Below are 17,127 nucleotides of genomic sequence, written 5' to 3'. Positions count from 1 at the left end.
CCCAGAGCAACTGTGAGGTCAGTGGAGCCTGTGTCTCACCTGTCCTCTGTCTGGCTGCCCCACAGCCTGCCTTTGTGACTGTGCCTGGGAGAGTGTGGAAACAGGCCAGGTGTGTCCAGATGTGCAGTTTGAAGGCTCCTGAGGCTGTGTTTGTGGGCTCATGTTGTGGAGAGAGGTGACTCCAGTCTGGAGGGTAACCAAGGAGCTGCCCTTAGCATGTAGCACAGACAGAATTACTCACTCTTTCTTTCCTAAAAATGCACCACTAACTATATTAAAATGTTTTTCAGACACTGTGCTGGATGGTTTCCCTAACAATCTGACACCGCTGCAGAAGTATCTTTGTCTGATAGATGTTGGCTACTTCATCAACACCAGTGGTGCAGCACTTTTCAAGCCAGAGAGGAATGTAGATGTCATTATATCCCTTGATTATGGTTTGGGACATGTGTTCAAGGTGAGAAAATTAACTTTGTGCTTTGCAGAGTAAAACTCTTCTTGTCTTATTAAAACTTTTAAGTAAGTGGCTGTCTAAATCTTAATCATATATCACCATACCTTGAAGGAGGAAAGAAACTTCCTTCAAGAATGGAACTATAGAAACTGTTAGGCTCTTTTTCTGTAGGGGATTACAACATATACTTCCTATAATCCTCAGGGAATTGCAGTAACAATTGTTTGCTGGAGACATGCCTGTGACCTCTCCTGGTCTGTCATGATGAATTCTGAGTGTGACTTTGGGTCATTCACTTGGGATTGTAAAAAATGTTACAGGGTAATAAAGTGTCATTGTCTGACTTGGTTGAAAGTAAGGTTGTACTGTGACTACTTTGGACTACACATTCCATAGTGTTTCTACTGCACTACACATTCCATAGTGCTTCTAGGGAATGAGTTAAGATGCCATTGTATTCCAGGATACCTGAGTAAACTTGATTCTTTTTTTAGAGCTTTAACTCCATGGCATTCTGTGTCCACAGCAATTAGAGATGACATACAAATATTGCAAGATACAAAATATCCCATTCCCCAAAGTGGAGCTAAGTCCAGAAGAAGAGAAGAACCCAAAGGAATGTTATATATTTGCGGATGCAGAGGACCCCAGAGCACCCATAGTAATCCATTTTCCCTTGGTGAATGACACCTTTAAGGAATTCAAGGAGCCAGGTAAATGCAGTGAACAGAACTGTGCACTGTGCTCTACCCCTGGTATGTGTTACATGTACCCTGATGGGAGGCAGAAGAGCAGCCTCCATACTCCTGCTGGTTGTTCTCCACTTGAAAAGCATGGAGGACACAGTCCTGGGCAACTCAGTGCCACACTGCCTCCTCCAGCCCTGCCTGTGGCAGATGGCTCATGTCAACTGTCCCTTGGAGCAGAGCTGTAGGTCTTCCTCACTTGTGCCTGATGCCATGTCCTGCCAAGAGAGATGTACAGAGTGCTGGAATTTTTCTGGCACTGGGATGAGGGAGAGTAAAGAAAGGCCCAGAGAGCTGTGGGAACAGGGAGATAAGGGCCTCCTGAAGGACCTGCTAGTGAGCTGGAAAGCAGCAGCAGGAGCTGGCCCTTGGGCCATCCAGCCCCAGAGCTGGCCCTGCACCCCTGTCTTCCCCAGGCTGCCTGTGGTGGAGAGTAAGGTGACAGGGGTGAGCTCCTTCCAGCTTTACCCAAAATTCTATTGGGGCCCATACTGGGACCAGAGCAAAATGGAAGTCTCTGAGGGAGCATTTGGGAAGGGTAGGAATAGCAGCAAAAAGTAAAGGTACTTTTCTGCTCTGATATTCAGTGATGCTCAGTGAATATGTACAGTAAGAGCTAAATCAAGAAAATCACATTTAGAAACTCAGTGGATGAAAAGAGCAGACACTCTGTAGAGGGAGCTAAGCTTGTTCAGTGGAGGCTGGAAATGGTCCAAATGGCAATGTAGGGTGAGATCCAACTGTTGAGCTGTGGGTGGCAGGTAAAGCAGGTGAAGATTTTGGAATCTCTCTGAATGAAAAATAGATGAGGTGCTGCAGAGCAGAGCAGCTGTTGCCAGTTTTCTGCTCCAGGCCCAAACTGGTGAGCTCTGACACTCACCTGTGTGTCTCTCAGCAGTCACTGATTCATCCATCAAGCTGACAACCAGCAACTGATGTGGGTGGTTGGAGGAGGGGGTCCTTGGCAACCTGCTTTCATGGATCTCAAGTTTAACAGTGGAGCTTTTTTGTTTCTAGGGGGATGAGAGACATCTTGTGGAACGTGGGTAGTTATTTTTCTTGTTTTTAACTATTTACAGTCTAAAAAGACTCAGCCTGTGAAGTGCCCATTTGCAGTGCAGCAGTTACAGACTGTGCTTTGGTGTGCTTGAGGCGGATGCAGCTTTGTCTGGATATGGACAGCATAGATAATACATCTCTCTGAGTATTGTGAGGCCCAGTGAAGCAACATCGGCTATTTTTAATTCAGACACTTCTAGTGGTAGTCTGTGCCTAGCACCCTGAGATCACACTGTTCAGTCTAACCACTAGGTTAGACTAAGACCTGCTGTGTCTAAAGCAGGTGACACAATTCTTGTGTCTTTTTCATGAGGTTCTGGTTGAAATCATTAGGAGTATCTCAGCAGTCCATTTGCAGCCCTGCTGAAACTCATCTCACATTACATTAGTGTTTTGGGCATATTTGGTTCAGACTGCAAGGAGATAGGCAAAAAACCAGCGAAAAACTGAAGCAAAAAAATTTGTAGAAACATAAATATGAGACTGCTGAAGTCCTCGGTGCAGGGAATTAGCGGGTCCTTTTAAACAAAAGCATTGATATAACAGAGTATGGATGTTGCGAATTCCAAGAGGCAAAATCTGAGGCCAGGCTGGAGTTTGCTTTGAGTGTGATGTAGGATGCTCTGGTGCCTCTGCACTCTATAACAGGCAGTCCTGTGTGGTTGGCATCACAAGGTCTCCTTGTGTGTACTAGGCTGTCCACTCACTTTAGCTGGCAGACCTGCACTTGTCATCACTAATCCAGGGGCAATAATGGATTTTGAAAAGTGTTCCAAGGTGTGTGTCTTTGTCTGAGAATCAGACTTACAGCGTTTGGGAATGGATGTGGACCCATGGGTGTGCTGCTTAGGAATGATGTCTGCAGGGGCAGGACAAGGAGGAATTTGGACCCACTTTGCTGAGGGATTTCCAGGTCTGAGCTTTAGCAGGAGGGAAAGGAAGAGTAACTGGGAAAACAAACCAGAAATGGCTCTTTCAAGCTGTGGAGTGGGTTTGCAGTATTTCCTGGGGGCTGTTTTTAACAGGGGGTCCTGCCAAGTAGATCAGTCCCCTACAACACTGTACTCCAGATTCATCTCACTATGGTGGTTTTCTCTTTCTCTGCAGGAGTGAAGCGTGGTCACTCAGAGATGGAAGAAGGCAAAGTAAATCTGGAGAACAACTGCTCACCATACTACCTCATTAGGCTAATTTATTCCTCTGAAAATTTTGATAAACTTGTGAACCTGAGCAAATACAACATCCTCAATAACAAAGACCTGCTTCTCCAGGCAATCAGGAGTGCTGTAGAACGAAAGAGAAGCAGAAGGACTGGGAATTTCCCCAGCTACTCTGGATACCCCTAAGCTGGGTTTTTGCCCTGTTCCCCACTGAAGGCTGTGGCAGCACATTGCAACACATCACAGTCATATTACAACATATTACAGTGTTCATTGTTTGCAGAAAACTGACCAAACCTGTACATTTCTGACCTTGCCATGTTCAGGCTCCCAGCTTTCAGAAGGGTTTATTTTATCTCCTTCCCCCACATTTTCAGACCACAAGAGTCTCACAATGTGGTCTTTCTTATTAAGAAATTAGGGTCCTGGTAGTCAGAGACCTCCTCGAGGTCTCCTTGACCTCCAGGATCTCCTTGATGTTACAGTATATGGTGGTGGTGATAGTTCTTTGTATGAGCCTGTCCCTTCAACCCTGAGCCCATTGTTGGTGTCCTTTCAATACTTGATTACAGATCAAGTCCTGGCCATTTGCATTCAGTGATGTCCAGATTTTCAGATAGGCTGAGCAACTTGAATTTGCACTGAATTGGTGGGCTCAGCTTTGAAGTCAGGCATATATATATATATGTGAAAAGCAGCCAAACTGCAGTGTGGACAATTGCACTCTGTCTGGCCTATTTCCCTTGCTGATTTAGAAGTTATTCCTTTTTTCCATTCCCCTGCAAGACTTTGGCACAGAAATGCTGTTCCAGACTACCACAAAGGGGGCGGTTACATTTCAAAAGAGAGGGCAGTAGCAGCAGTGAGTGAGCACAGCTCCTTCGAGCATTGGCTGCAGGAAAAGTTCTGCATAAAGCACATGTGATTGTATTGATTTATATCAGCAGTGCCTTTTTGGATTAAAGTGTCAAGAGCCTGAAACAAGTTTTTCATGGCAGAAGTTTGAGAGGAATAATTACCATAGACTCAAGTACATTTAATTTAGTGATGATGACTGAGATGTAAGCTGGTTCTCCTTACAGATATAAACTGAATGTAGGACAACATAACTCATGAACAGAGTGCATTGTATTTTCACACAGAGAAGATTTTTCCCTTTATAGTCTTCTACCCCTAACATCACAGGCAAAGTATTTTTAATAGGTGCTTCATAAAATAGAGCACAAATTTAAAAAAAATAGGACACACATTTTCCTCCTTGCTCATGGAAAATATTTGGAAAATGACACCTGGCTTTCATTTACTCTGGAATGCAGTGAGAGCCTTTGCCTTGAGCTAGAAGCTTGGAACATCTTTATAGCCCTCCACTAGATTAAAAAGTTCATAGGGAAGGATGCTAAGCAATATAAAACAGAGCCTCACAGAAGCTGGGGAAGTTTGCAGACTTCCTCACACTGAAGGATTTGGACCTGCTTCTGAATTATTTTTTCCAAACACAGCATATTCATCGGGACTTCCAAGGAAAATCTTACATATTTCTTCTGTGTTGGAAATTTACTTGAGATCTAGAATTAGTTGTACTTGAAATCCAAAACCAGACAAAGAATGAGAAAGAGGGGTGTGTCTTTTTGGTATAGACAGACAATACTGAAGCTCTAAAGAGAGAGCATTTACAAAAGACTTGATTGCCTGAAGCCTGCATCTACTAAATGCTGCTTCTGCTGCAATGGCTGAGGCTCAGCAATGCTTCTGGTACAATGTTTACTTGCTGAGCTGAGGAGCAACATCCAGAACTGAGGAGCCTTAATGGCTGGAATGCAGCTGTACCTCGGGATTCAGATCATGAGAAGTTAGCAACTAATCAGATACTGGCTGCAAGACAGAACACAAAGAGCCATTTTGAGCTGGGAATTGATCCAGCTGGATCTGTTACCTTTGCTCAGGAGAGCAGCATGTCCTGGCCCAGCACTGTGTGGCACATACAAGCCCACATGGCTCTGTGCACACACATGCACAGGGTGTGCAGCATTTCCATGCTCCTCTGGCTGGTCCTAGAAAGCTCTGCTGCTGCAAAAAGATATTGCTGTTGTGTCCATGGGCCACAGAGAACGATCTGTAACCTTTGTGAACCTTGGCAGCATGTACCCAGCAGTGAGGCAGCTCAGCCACACTGAGAAAATTTGATTTTGGTCTTACAAAATGCTCCACAGACTAACAATTGGAGCATGTTTGGTGCATTCATAGTGCTGCTAATACAAACAGAAAGGCCCAGTAAAATGTGAAGGAGCCACAAAACCACAAAGTTTTCAGGTAACCCACAGCTGGTGGGGAATTACTGTTCTGAGGGACTGTTAAATCCTGTTACAAAGGGAGGGTGAGAGGCAGGGAGCTGTAGGTGGGGAAAGTGGTGTGACTCTGCTGGGAGAATTATCACCAGAGATTTTGCCAACACTTAAAATCAGGTTGGGAACAGCTGCCTAATTTTGCAGCCAGAGGCACAGACAGGCATGTGCCCCTTCATTTCCGTGGTGCCCCATGTGGTGCCTCTGTAGCCTTAAATTATAATAGCTTTTTCAAATATAGTTTTGCATTTCAGAGCCTGAAATTATGTGAGGGCTGTATCATTGCCCATCAGAGTGCCTTTTTGTTTCATTTTGGTTGCCTTTTTGTTTTTGTAACATGATGTGGGTGTGGCATATGGGAACATGGTTTAGTGGTGGACGTGGCAATGCTGGTTTAACAGTTGGACTGGATGGTTGTAGAGGTCTTTTCCAACCTAATTGATTCTATGATTCTATGACATTGGAGGAGTCAATATCATAGAATCATAGGAACTTCTCATAGAATAGAGGAGTTGCTGGTTTGATGGTGCAGTAGGAGGACCTGGAGGGCATTTGTGAGGACAGAGGCTGCTGGAGGGACCTACACCTTGCACAGTCTTATCTGTGCAGCTTGTGGGAAGTGGTGGCTGGCACAGGTTGTCCCTCAAAGCACTCCTGAGCTCGGGTTCAGAGCATGCTGCCTTGCACTGCCCCCAAACCACAGAAATATAAGGTGTAGTTTCAGTGGCGTAAGGCTGATCAGAGACTTGTGCTCAGGACTGGTCCTTGTTCCCTTTAGGGTAAACATGGAGTCTGAGGGCCTCTGAAATTTTGTGTGGTTGCTCCTCAGAGGCTGTGGTTTTGTTTTTTTCCTTGTCCCCATTCTTGCCTGGCCTAGTACCACATGTTGTGGTAGGACTAGGACTGAAGAGAGTGCACGGAAACCAAAGCAGGCAGGAGAAAGCTGCCTCTCTCTGCATCTCACCAAGAAAGACATGTGCCATACTTATAAACCAGGCCTTGCTGGTCCGGTGTTGTGTTTGCTTAACCACTGAAGATGGATGCGTGCCTGCCAGAAACCTTACCCGAAATGCATCCCAGATCACTGCTCTCTGATGAACGTTTTGCTGGAAAAACCCCCAAAAATACAGAGCTTCCTACCTGCTCTCAAACACAAAGGAAATGAGACTGTTCTTACAACTATTACCTGCTCTTCATAGAAATTGCTTGCTTGTGTCTTTTAACTATTTAAAAATATATTAAGTAAAAATAAAATATTGCAAAAGAGCACCAGACCCATGAAAGTTCCTTATGCACTTAAACACAAAACAAGGCTTTTTCCAGGTGTATAAGCTCTACCTATGCTAAATGCCTGCTGAGAACCTCACAGGGCTTTTACTGGTTTCAAGACTGAATGGAAGAAATCTGGGAGATCTTCTGGCTTACAAAGGTATGGAGAACCTGGAACAAAAATCTACCTCCTGGGGTAAAACCCTCTTCAGTGGAATGGCAAAAGGGGGTGAGGGGGCAGCTGTACCGAGCCACAGCTAAGGCACATCTTTGTTCAATTACATGGTAAGTTTAAAATACTGAATCTGTTTTTGGTTTTTGGTGTTTCGTTTTTTTTTTTTTTAATCAGTTAAAAATGGTTAACAATAATGAACTGCATCAGTTTCCCATTACTTTGATGTGCTGGGTCTTTTGTTTTTCGTGACAGGCAGCAGCTCCAGCTGCGGTAAACAGAGGAGAGCAATGGACTAGCCAAAAAAATGAAATTATTAGCTCACCTATTGGATGCCTTGGCTCAGAAACAGAGATAAGTAGAGGGAAAAAATATGTATTCTTCCCTATGATTACACCATACCTTAGCATGTGAATCTTGCTGCCTGGGGACTAGAATTCCTACTTGCTATCCTACTTTTCTTCTCCTTTTACACTGAAACACTGATTGTTCATGCCTTACTTAAGTTTCAGATTGCATTAAAAATGAGTAATGCTGCAGGACCTTTTTTTCCTGGTAGCTTCATCCAGAAAGAATTGGCAAATAGAGTATGGTTGGTTAATGTGTTGTAAAAAAGATTGTGGAGACCACAAAGTGCTGTAGGAAGTATATAACATTATCTTTGGCTGCACAGACCACCCAAGCATCATAAATCTATTCTGTTGGTATCTGCAGATCTACTTGCACATGGCTGTAGTTAACTCACAGATGCACCTCATGCACTGCTCACTGCTCCCCATTCCTGTCTCACAGAATTATTTCATGTGAGCAGTCTGGCTTAAAGGTCCCCCTGCCCTTTGGTTTAGTACTTTGGAGTAGATAATACTTGGGTAATAATGGCAAATGACAAAGTTGTTGTACACACAAAAGTATACCAGATGGAATCCTGTTTAATTATATTTAAAGATTTTATGAGATTAAATACATAATTTTAAAAGTTCAGAGGGAAATGATTAACTTAAAACATATTAATACATTTCCAGAGGGATGAGTTAAGTTATAATTGTATAATTGTCTGCAATTCATTGAGGCAAATGTCATTTTTCTGTTCCTGCTTTTAGTAGAGAGGGAAGCAGTTTTGTTTTATTTCCACTTTGTTCTAGACTTAGGGTGGTGATTGTGGCTTGTGTCACTGTAGGTCCATCTTCCTTAAAATCTCTGGAAAATTCTGCAGACTCTCTCTCTGGTTTGATTTTGAAGGAAGGTGTTCTCCTACAAAGAAAATGCATCGTCAGAAAATCAGGTATAATCTAGAGGAGTTTAAGTCTCTGTATATGTAAGGACTCATTAAGTGCCTAGCTCAGCATCAAAAGTCTGCCCAGCTGTGGGACAAGGATTTCACATCATAGCCTGTAAGGTTTGTACAGATTCCAAATGCAAGAAAAATTATTTAAACAGGCCAAGTTTCTGAATTTGGCTGTAGCTGCCTTTTCCTTGCCTGTGTCTCCCCTGAGCCTCCTTTCCCCAGCCTCAACAGCCCCAGCTCCCTCAGCCTCTCCTGGTAGGACTTGTTCTCCAGACCCTTCTCCAGCGTCATTGCTCTCCCCTGGACATGATCCAACTTTCTTGAAGTGAGCAGTCCAGAACTGAACAAAGCACTCAAGGTGTTGCCTCACCAGTGCCAAGTACAGGGGAACAATCACTGCCTTGCTCCTGCTGGCCACATTCCTTTGTGACATTAGTGACAGAGGAGCAGGACTGTTGGACCTCAGGGCAGTCTCTTTGTAGGTGGCTGCTACCTGAGCACAAACTGCACTGACATCTGTTCAGCTTTGCAGCACAGAGCCCTACCTCAGCAGTGAGCCTTTGCTGCTTAGTCTTTCAGCAGAGTCCCTGTCTGGAAAACCCCACATTCTTTTCTGGGAGGTCTCTGTGTTTGAAAGGAAAGTTTGCGCCATCACTGTAGAATGGGATCTGTTACCATGTCCTACAGAGTAAAAAAAAAAAACAACAAACAAATAAAAAGTAGCATTAGAGGTAGAGTTTGTCACTTCTGGGTCCATAACTATTTTCTCTGACCATCATAGTTATAATTATGCTATGGCTTCCTTCCCAGTAAGCCACTATGTGGAGAGATGTCCAGAAGAGATCTAGATCAGAAGAAAAGCTGTCGATCAAGATCCAAAGCAGCTCCTTAATAAAAGGACAAATACCACACCCCTAGTAGAGAATAACCTGATGTTGGCCACAGTACAATTGCAAGACTGCTTTGGACATTCCTCTGCCAGGTCACTACATCACAGGTAGCAGGTGACTTGTGTATTGCTTTCTAACAGAGGCAAAAAGGATGGTTCAAAATGCCCCAAACTAAGGACATCTTGTCATTCTCTTCTCTTTCTCTTACCATCACTTGCTAAAAGCACAGCTCATTCTTGAAGGAAATGAGAACATACCTGTATTATTCTGTAGTGATTGCAGCCAGTCTTCCATCAGTGTCTGAGAAGGTGCTGCAAGGAAATACTCTGCCCCATCTCTCAGTCTGTAAATAAGGATAGGAAAAGGTGAATTCCAGTCAGTTTTGCCTTATACCTTCTGTGTTTGTGAGAGGGAGACACTCCAGTTATGCCTCCTAAAAGCATACAGCCTTGGGTGACTGTGGGCAGGGAGCTGCATGAGCTTTTATTTGTGCCCTTCTCCGTGAGACTCACCGCAGCATGAAGGCGTTCTCCTTCCTGCTGTAATTCACCAGCCTCTCACATTTGGCACCAGAAATGCTGAGGGACAGGACAGTGGATATACTCTGAAGGGGGATAAAATTAAAATGAAATGTCTTCTGTGTCCTTTCTGCTAGGATTCAATTCCATACCAACCTGCAGGCAGACTACACACCCAGCTCTTTATGCTTCTAACTTTAATCCTAGGATCACTGAATAGGGTGAACCACAGAGGAACCATGAACAATTACATCATATCTTGAAGGCAATCCTTGAATAAGATATGCCTTAAAAGAAGTATCTTTGAAAATTTCTGGAGGTTTATCAGTCTGTTTTCAGTTGTATCAGTTGAATAATTGCTGAATTTTCACTCAGCTCACATTTGAAAGGGAACAGATCACCCCAGCCCCAACCAAATGTGGCATTTAAAAATTCATTTTTACATATGTAGACACAAAGTTTGCTAGAAAGATTAAAAAAACCAAATTACCTTAGTTGCTTCTTTGTCATCATTATAGAAATCAAGCTTTAATCCATCAAGTTTTACATAGAAGGATTTCCAAGACCTTGAGTGTGGCTATATAAATAGAAAAGGTAATAAAATTCAGTTGTGAGGTATATATTTTATAGGAGTAGTGAAATCTTTCACATGCAACTTTCATAGGAAGCCAGGATCTGTTGATATTATGATCACAGAAGTTCTCAGAGTCATTGTTATCTCTTAGAAAAACAGGACCTGCTATGGTTTCTGTGTGAGGGATTCAAGAAAGGGTCTCTATGTGTCAGAACTGAGGAAATGACATAATCTGGTTCAAGCCAGCTCTACACCATGTGGTCAGCAACATTGCTGAAGGTGGATAATCAAACTTCTGTCTAATTTTCAGCCACTAAAACTGCACATTTTTCCCTAGCTGGAACACCAGCCCCTGCCTGCTGGTCACAGGCTAATTTTATCAAGTGTTACTATCTAATGTGGCTGTTGAATTCTTCATTTACTAAGCTAACTCCAGTGGAATGCTACTGAGAAATGTACAACAGTAGCAGCCATTTCCAAGCCCAAGTACGCACCACTGAAACTTAGCCTAATGCCATGAGACTCCTCTTGATAAAGGATCCTTAACTTACATTCATATTTTGTTATGCCAGTGAATAAAGTTGACAATTTGGTCATTCAGAGAAAAGAAAGGAAACAGTACTGAGGAAGGTTAAGTCATAGCTTTTCTTGTTGGGGGATATGGAAATTCAGTATCTCTGAACACCAAATTCTGTGTGCCCAGAAGTAAAAAAACCCTAAATTTCTCTTCAAGAAGATGGAGTCCATACCAGACTCACCTTTTAAAAGAGGTCTTTCAAGTTAAAAATTTCAGAGGAAATATTCTATGGGGCAAATAATCCAAGACAACTTGTTTATGTGCAAACACTCAGCAAAAATGGATGTCTGTAGATTGGTGGTGAGTAGTAGAAAATTTCCTGGCCTGTCATGATTGTTAGGCTACTGCTTTGAAGTGATATTATTTCCCAGGATAAGAATTTAGATTTCAGTTTCATTCAAACCTGTATTTAAGAAACCAATTCTTCAAAGATAAACAGAACCTTAATTCTGTTCTAGCACAGCTAGAAATTACAAATTTTGGGAGCATGAGACTGAGGGCTTCCGCTGCTGACAAACTATCACAAAGTGTTACAGGATCATGAAGCTTTAGGGTTTTTTTGTGGTGTGTTGGTTTTTTTTTTTTTTTTTTTTGGTTGTTGTGGTTTTTCCTTTTTTTTTTTTTTTTGGTTGTTTCATTTGGGTTTTTTCCTCCTAATTCAGTTGAAATATTGAAACCATTTGCTATATTGTTTATAATTAGGAAACTGTAAGTAACATGTTCATACAGCCTAGACTCTGATTTATAAATTCATTAACTGTAGACAGACCCTGTTCTGCATGATTCCCATAAAAGGCAAAAATTCCATTGTCTCTTTCTCTGAGAGATCAGGTACTGCCAAAGCCAATGGACACTTCCTCATGCATTTTAGGGATAGCTGAAGCAAACTCACACTACTCAGCTCCTCTTCAGCAAGAGCTTATCCTGAAAAAGTCAGAGCAGATCTGGACTATAACTCAAGGAGCAATGAGATAACCCAGAGTGATGGTATTTATTTCTACCTGTTGTCTTCGTGGAAGGAGCTGGTCGCGCTTCTCTAGGAAACCCTCCATGTTCTGGAGACTTGCAGAAACCTGGGATATACAAGAACAATGCTAGTTAACTTTAAAATGGCCCTTAGGCCTATGTTAAATTTCTGAAGGTATTTTTTAGATAAACTCCATGCAAAGAAACAGATCTCTGGTTCCTCTAGCCCTTACATTGACAGCACAGCTGGAAATTCTCACTATGTTGCAATCGTGTGTTTGATAGACTACCTAAATGAAGAGAATTCAAGTCCCTCTTGAACAATTTACTTATGGAATTTTCTCTATCTTAGTGTGTTAATTAACTAATATTATATTTATATTATTACTTGCATTCTATAACTTAAATTTTTCAAGTTATTCATACCATCTCCACAACTGCTGAGTTACACCAATGTATAGTGTTGTACTGGTACACTTGGGTATCTAACAAACATGCTCTTCTCAAAAGTAGAGGAGCAAAAGGAAACAATTTTATCTGCCAATGAGGTAACAGTGAATTTCCTGCCAGGGTGAGCAAATAGGAGCTTTTGGTTCTAATCTTGCACCTGGTTAGCTCTTTGACAAGTGTGCCATGAAGTCCTGTCTCTCTCTGATTTCTAAACAGAGTGGACACTAAGAACTGCCACCTCACACAGAGGCTGTAGGTAAATCATTCTCTTTGTGAGACATCGCCTGTTTTTAAGTGCTCTGCTGAGTATTCAGCAGCAGGAATAGCTTTTAGTTCAGGAAGAGAAAACCAGAAACCAATATAGGTGTTAAGACCTAGGTTATAAAGCTTAGTAAATTAAATTAGTTTATGCTGTACACAGCTGTACATCAACTGTCTTTGTGGAAAGTGTTTGAATTGCAAAGACACATAAAATGCTTCTTGTTTGAATCCAGGAGTGTATCCATCAGGATGCTACTGTATGGTGCTCTTTGTGACTTTGACATAGAACTTCCTGTTATTGCCTTATTTAACTAGCACAGGATAGTGGTTTTGTGAGGAAAGAACCAGAAATTCCTGGGACTTACCGAAGATGTATTCTTTAATCTCTCCCAAGAGGAGCTAGGCAGCAGTAAGTTTGGTGAGTTATCTGGTGACCTTTGTCCAGGCTCGGGTGGTGTTGCTGTTGGTTTGGTCTGCAGGCTGGAGAAAGAGGAGCCTATAGCATCTTTTTCTTGAGGAGATCTGTGGTCTGTGGCTTGTGATTCTGACACATTGCTGCTGAGTTGCTGGCTTATAGGAGGAGGAGATAAAGGAGAACCTAAAGAACTGCGACTTTCCAAAGATGCAGCTTGTGGGCCCACCACCTTTGGTGTAGCTGGAGAGATAATCTCACTGAGCCTTGTCTCAGCTTTCATTTCTGTTTTGTTGCTCCTCTGCACTTCAGGGACTTCTGAGGAAGTGAATTCTTGGAACCTTGTTGGAGATTTTTCAATGGGAGAGAAAATAGTTTCAAGTGGGACCCTCCAGGACACGCTGTGTGCGGGCACAGGTGGCAGGGGCGTTGTGCTCTTGGTCTCTGTCACTTTTGGTGGTGCATTCCTTTTGTCAGATGGTTTTCTTCTCAGAGATGGAACCCGGACAATTTTGCCTTTATCCTTCTGCTCACTCTCTTCCGTATCCACTTGTTTCAGGAGATTCATCTCTCTCTGTAGGACAGCAGTATTAAATTTTTTAAAATTGCCTTCATGCATTCATGAATACTTCCCTAAGATTTTTTTTTATTTTAAGCAGGAATGGTTTTCCAAATAAACTGTCTCCTGGCACTGAATCTTAAGGCCTGTACTTCCACTGGCATTTTTAGAGTTAGATCTGAATTTAATTGCTATGTGCTAAGCATAATTTTGTTGTCCAAATCATGAATACTAGTGGCAGTTAACCTCAAATATGGTGAATTCTGCCCTTGATAAGTTCTCTGGAGGCTGATTTTTTTTTTTTTTTTAATAAGCTAAGGAGAAACTGTGCTCCTCTTGTGGCACTGCTTCTTTAAGTTTTCTGTAAGAACGCCGAGTATCCAGGGTGGTTCTAGTGGAAATTTTCAGAGGGAAGGGCCTTTGTCCCTTCACTTAGCCAAATTTCAAGTCACTGAACAAAAGACAGATTAATTTTCAGCCTAAAGCCAAACACAACCACTATGTTTTTCTGGTTGTTTCAGGAAAATAATTTTAAAAACCTCCCCCATAATGAAAGAGAATCTGAGAGGCTCACTGTATTAATATCTTTGGTATTTAACACAATCCATTGTAAAAATCTTAAGCCAGAGGGAAAAAGGCCTATCTGCGCATTGGTCTCCATTTATTTTCAGACCTTTGCTATCCTCTGTCACTTGCAGGTGGCTCCAGCTCCTTACTGAAATCCTGAATGAAGCAAAATCTCTCCATCTGTGTAGCAAGGGTTCACCCTGTTTCTCACACCCTGTTTGCTGGTCCTAGCAGAAGAAATTTTGCACTTCTCCCCTACAGCTTTTTCAAGCTAGCTGGTCTCTTTTGATCCACATATAGATCTTGCTATGTCTGAAATATTTCAGCTTTGGTTTCTCATTTACACCATCTTTTACATAGAGTGACATTCAAACAATCAATGTCCCACATCATCTTGTTTCATGCACAGCTCATCAGCCTTCTACTACTCACCTTAGTTTTCCTGCTGAGCTGAGCAAATTTCTCTTCCTGTGCTGCAAGCATCTTCTCAAAATCATGATGTTTCTTCAATAATTCCTCTACTTCGGACACTGAATCCTGAATGGAAAAATTGCCACATACGGAAGTCCAAAATCAAGTCCATCAGAAGAGATTACACCTAAGATTTTCAGATTGATCCATTCTATTTAGCCAAGTGAGGGTTCTGAAAATTTTGTAACTGGTTGTCTAAACTTTTTTCATTTGTGTATGAAAAAAATCCGAATTTACATTTTAAAAAATGGTCTATATCTTGCAGTCTGTTTGCTGTGCAGGAGAAAAAGGGCTCAAATACCAACCTTCCCTTTTCTGCAAGGCCATGCAGTACCATGGTTTCGAGCTATAACTGTTTTTGTGCAGATTGAGTACTTGGATTCTGGCTTGTGCTACACACAGTTTGTTCCTGCCCTACAACAAATGCATCTGAGACTTCTTTCATGTCCTCTGCTTAGTTTCTGATACTCAAGTTCATGACTTTGTTTTCCAATCTTATAAATTATCAGAAGACAGTCAACAATGAGAAAAAAAATCTCAGCAGAACAAACAAAAATTTGGATGCTGGTGTTTTAAAAGGAATTTACAAACTAGCTATAAACGTGCCTGTGTAAAACATTCTACCACTTAATGGGAAGAAAAAGGTGGGAAAAGCCCCCTTTTTTCCCTACAAAATGGGGAAAACTTCTTTTTCCTTTTGAATCAGGCTCTCAGCAAGACAGGGAAGGTTGAACCTTCTGCAAGTTATTTGAAAAAATGATCTGGAATTCTTCCAAGGCTTCTACTTCCCCCTGGAAGACACCTCTTCCAGGAGCCCATTACCATGTCAAATGCAGCAGCTGCCCTGGGCTTACTTCTGCAAGAGGACAGAGCTCCTGCCCTTTCTAATCTCAAGGGCTCATTGCTGTTGAGATTGTGATTAATTTCAGGCCTGAGCTGGTCCATGAGCCAGGCCGTCTGCACATGCTAAAGGCACCTGGTGCTCAGTAATGCTGCAGGGTTGTTACTCACCCCGTAGGATGGGTCTGAAAGAAAGCTCTCCTTGGCAGCCAGCCACGCTTCTGCTTGTTCAAGCTCTCTGCGGAGCAATTGGATCTCCCAGTTTTCTTCATATAACACTTTCCTCATGTCCCAGCTCTCCTTTACCTTCTTCATCAGCTCAGACAGCTCTAACAGTTTTTCTTCAATCTAGAAAAAGAATATTTGTAATGCCAGGAGTTGAAAAATCCAATCAAACTTTCACATGACAGTCAACTATCTGGCAGTAACTAATCTGCCTTCATGATTTAGAAGATGATCTCTAGATAATTTGTGGTGTTAGCATAATTTAGAAAAGATGTCTGACTCCTCTTTTTTCGACTTGAATTAATTTATCATGTAAATTGTGTAGCTAGATAATACAACTTTAGGCATATTCCACATACTGTATGACAAATATTCTGCCATATGATTTCCCAAGATGAAACTTTGTATCTAGGCAGCTTGTACTATGAAACTAGTGAGAACTGGGAGATTCAACAAATGCATGCAGTTATGGCAAGGCAACAAGGGAGACACTTCAGATGTGGAAAGTCTTCTTGTGCTTTCTACAACAGAAGAAATGTGATCTTGCATAAATTCTGAAGATGTTTTCAATGGTGTGATCTCTGCATCTACAGACAATGTCTTGGGCAAAATCTAAAGATACACAGATAACAGAATCACAGAAATTTTAACATTCTTGCCCCTTTGGACATTTCTGAAGAATTACATCTCTTCTGGTGAACTCAAGGATATTAGCAATGCAAGGTGATTACACTGTAATGTAGCACAAGAACCTTAAAATGTGTTTTCTTTTTCTGTGTGTCACATGAAATATGTAGCTTTTAATAGCAAAGAACCTGATTGTCCCATTTAGTTCTGTTCTGAGAGACAAAGCTGCACCTTCTGTCTGTTTCATCTCTTTGTTCACTCTTGTTTGTAAAATATTTAACTCTTCAACACACCTCTACAGACATGAAATGCCCATTCTTCATCAGGTCACCTCCTGCCTGCTGCATTTCTTCATATTTCAGCCACTGCTTCTCTATCTCGCGCTTGTACTCCTCGTGGCGCTTGATGAGCAGCTCTGCTCCCAGGACATCATTTGCCAGTTCCTCAGATATCACCAGAGCATGCATCTCGTTGGCCCAGGCCCTACAGAATAGGGAAAAAGGGTAAAAAGGGGAGGAATATGAGTCTGCTGGACATTTGGGAATGCACACATCCCATGGCTGTGGATACATCTATACAGACTTTTATTTGTTCACAAAAGATAATACTGTCCTGATTTTGCCTGGGATAGAGTTAATTCTGTCCTTAGTAACTGGTACAGTGCTGAGTTTTGGATTCAGTATGAGAATAATGTTGACAGCCC

The 17,127-nt window shown here is 42.1% G+C and overlaps 2 protein-coding genes across 7 annotated transcripts in view; one reads left to right on the top strand and one right to left on the bottom strand.

The window, feature by feature from the left end:
- PLA2G4B (phospholipase A2 group IVB) overlaps positions 1-7,027 on the top strand; it is a 49,674-nt gene extending 42,647 nt beyond the window's left edge. For all 6 annotated transcript variants that reach the window (XM_071427335.1, XM_071427334.1, XM_071427330.1 and 3 more), the window contains 3 exons: positions 291-457; positions 981-1,167; positions 3,367-7,027. In XM_071427335.1, the coding sequence (XP_071283436.1) occupies positions 291-457; positions 981-1,167; positions 3,367-3,605 (593 nt within the window). In that variant the 3' untranslated portion in view covers positions 3,606-7,027. The remainder of the gene's footprint in view (positions 1-290; positions 458-980; positions 1,168-3,366) is intronic.
- A 1,086-nt stretch (positions 7,028-8,113) lies between these two features.
- Positions 8,114-17,127, bottom strand: part of SPTBN5 (spectrin beta, non-erythrocytic 5) — a 90,776-nt gene continuing 81,762 nt past the window's right edge. Inside the window, exons 58-67 of the mRNA XM_071428375.1 lie at positions 16,718-16,907; positions 15,744-15,920; positions 14,694-14,798; positions 13,089-13,709; positions 12,048-12,119; positions 10,386-10,472; positions 9,890-9,981; positions 9,635-9,720; positions 9,033-9,168; positions 8,114-8,453 (exon numbers count right to left, since the gene is read on the bottom strand). Coding sequence (XP_071284476.1) covers positions 8,279-8,453; positions 9,033-9,168; positions 9,635-9,720; positions 9,890-9,981; positions 10,386-10,472; positions 12,048-12,119; positions 13,089-13,709; positions 14,694-14,798; positions 15,744-15,920; positions 16,718-16,907 — 1,741 coding nt within the window. The 3' untranslated portion in view covers positions 8,114-8,278. The remainder of the gene's footprint in view (positions 8,454-9,032; positions 9,169-9,634; positions 9,721-9,889; positions 9,982-10,385; positions 10,473-12,047; positions 12,120-13,088; positions 13,710-14,693; positions 14,799-15,743; positions 15,921-16,717; positions 16,908-17,127) is intronic.

This window comes from Agelaius tricolor, unplaced genomic scaffold (genome assembly GCF_023055355.1).
Source record: "Agelaius tricolor isolate 1412-34295 unplaced genomic scaffold, bAgeTri1.0.p SCAF_5, whole genome shotgun sequence".
NCBI classification, from domain to species: domain Eukaryota; kingdom Metazoa; phylum Chordata; class Aves; order Passeriformes; family Icteridae; genus Agelaius; species Agelaius tricolor.
The sequence above is the reverse complement of the archived record's forward strand: the minus strand, read 5'-3'. Positions and strand labels throughout refer to the sequence as shown.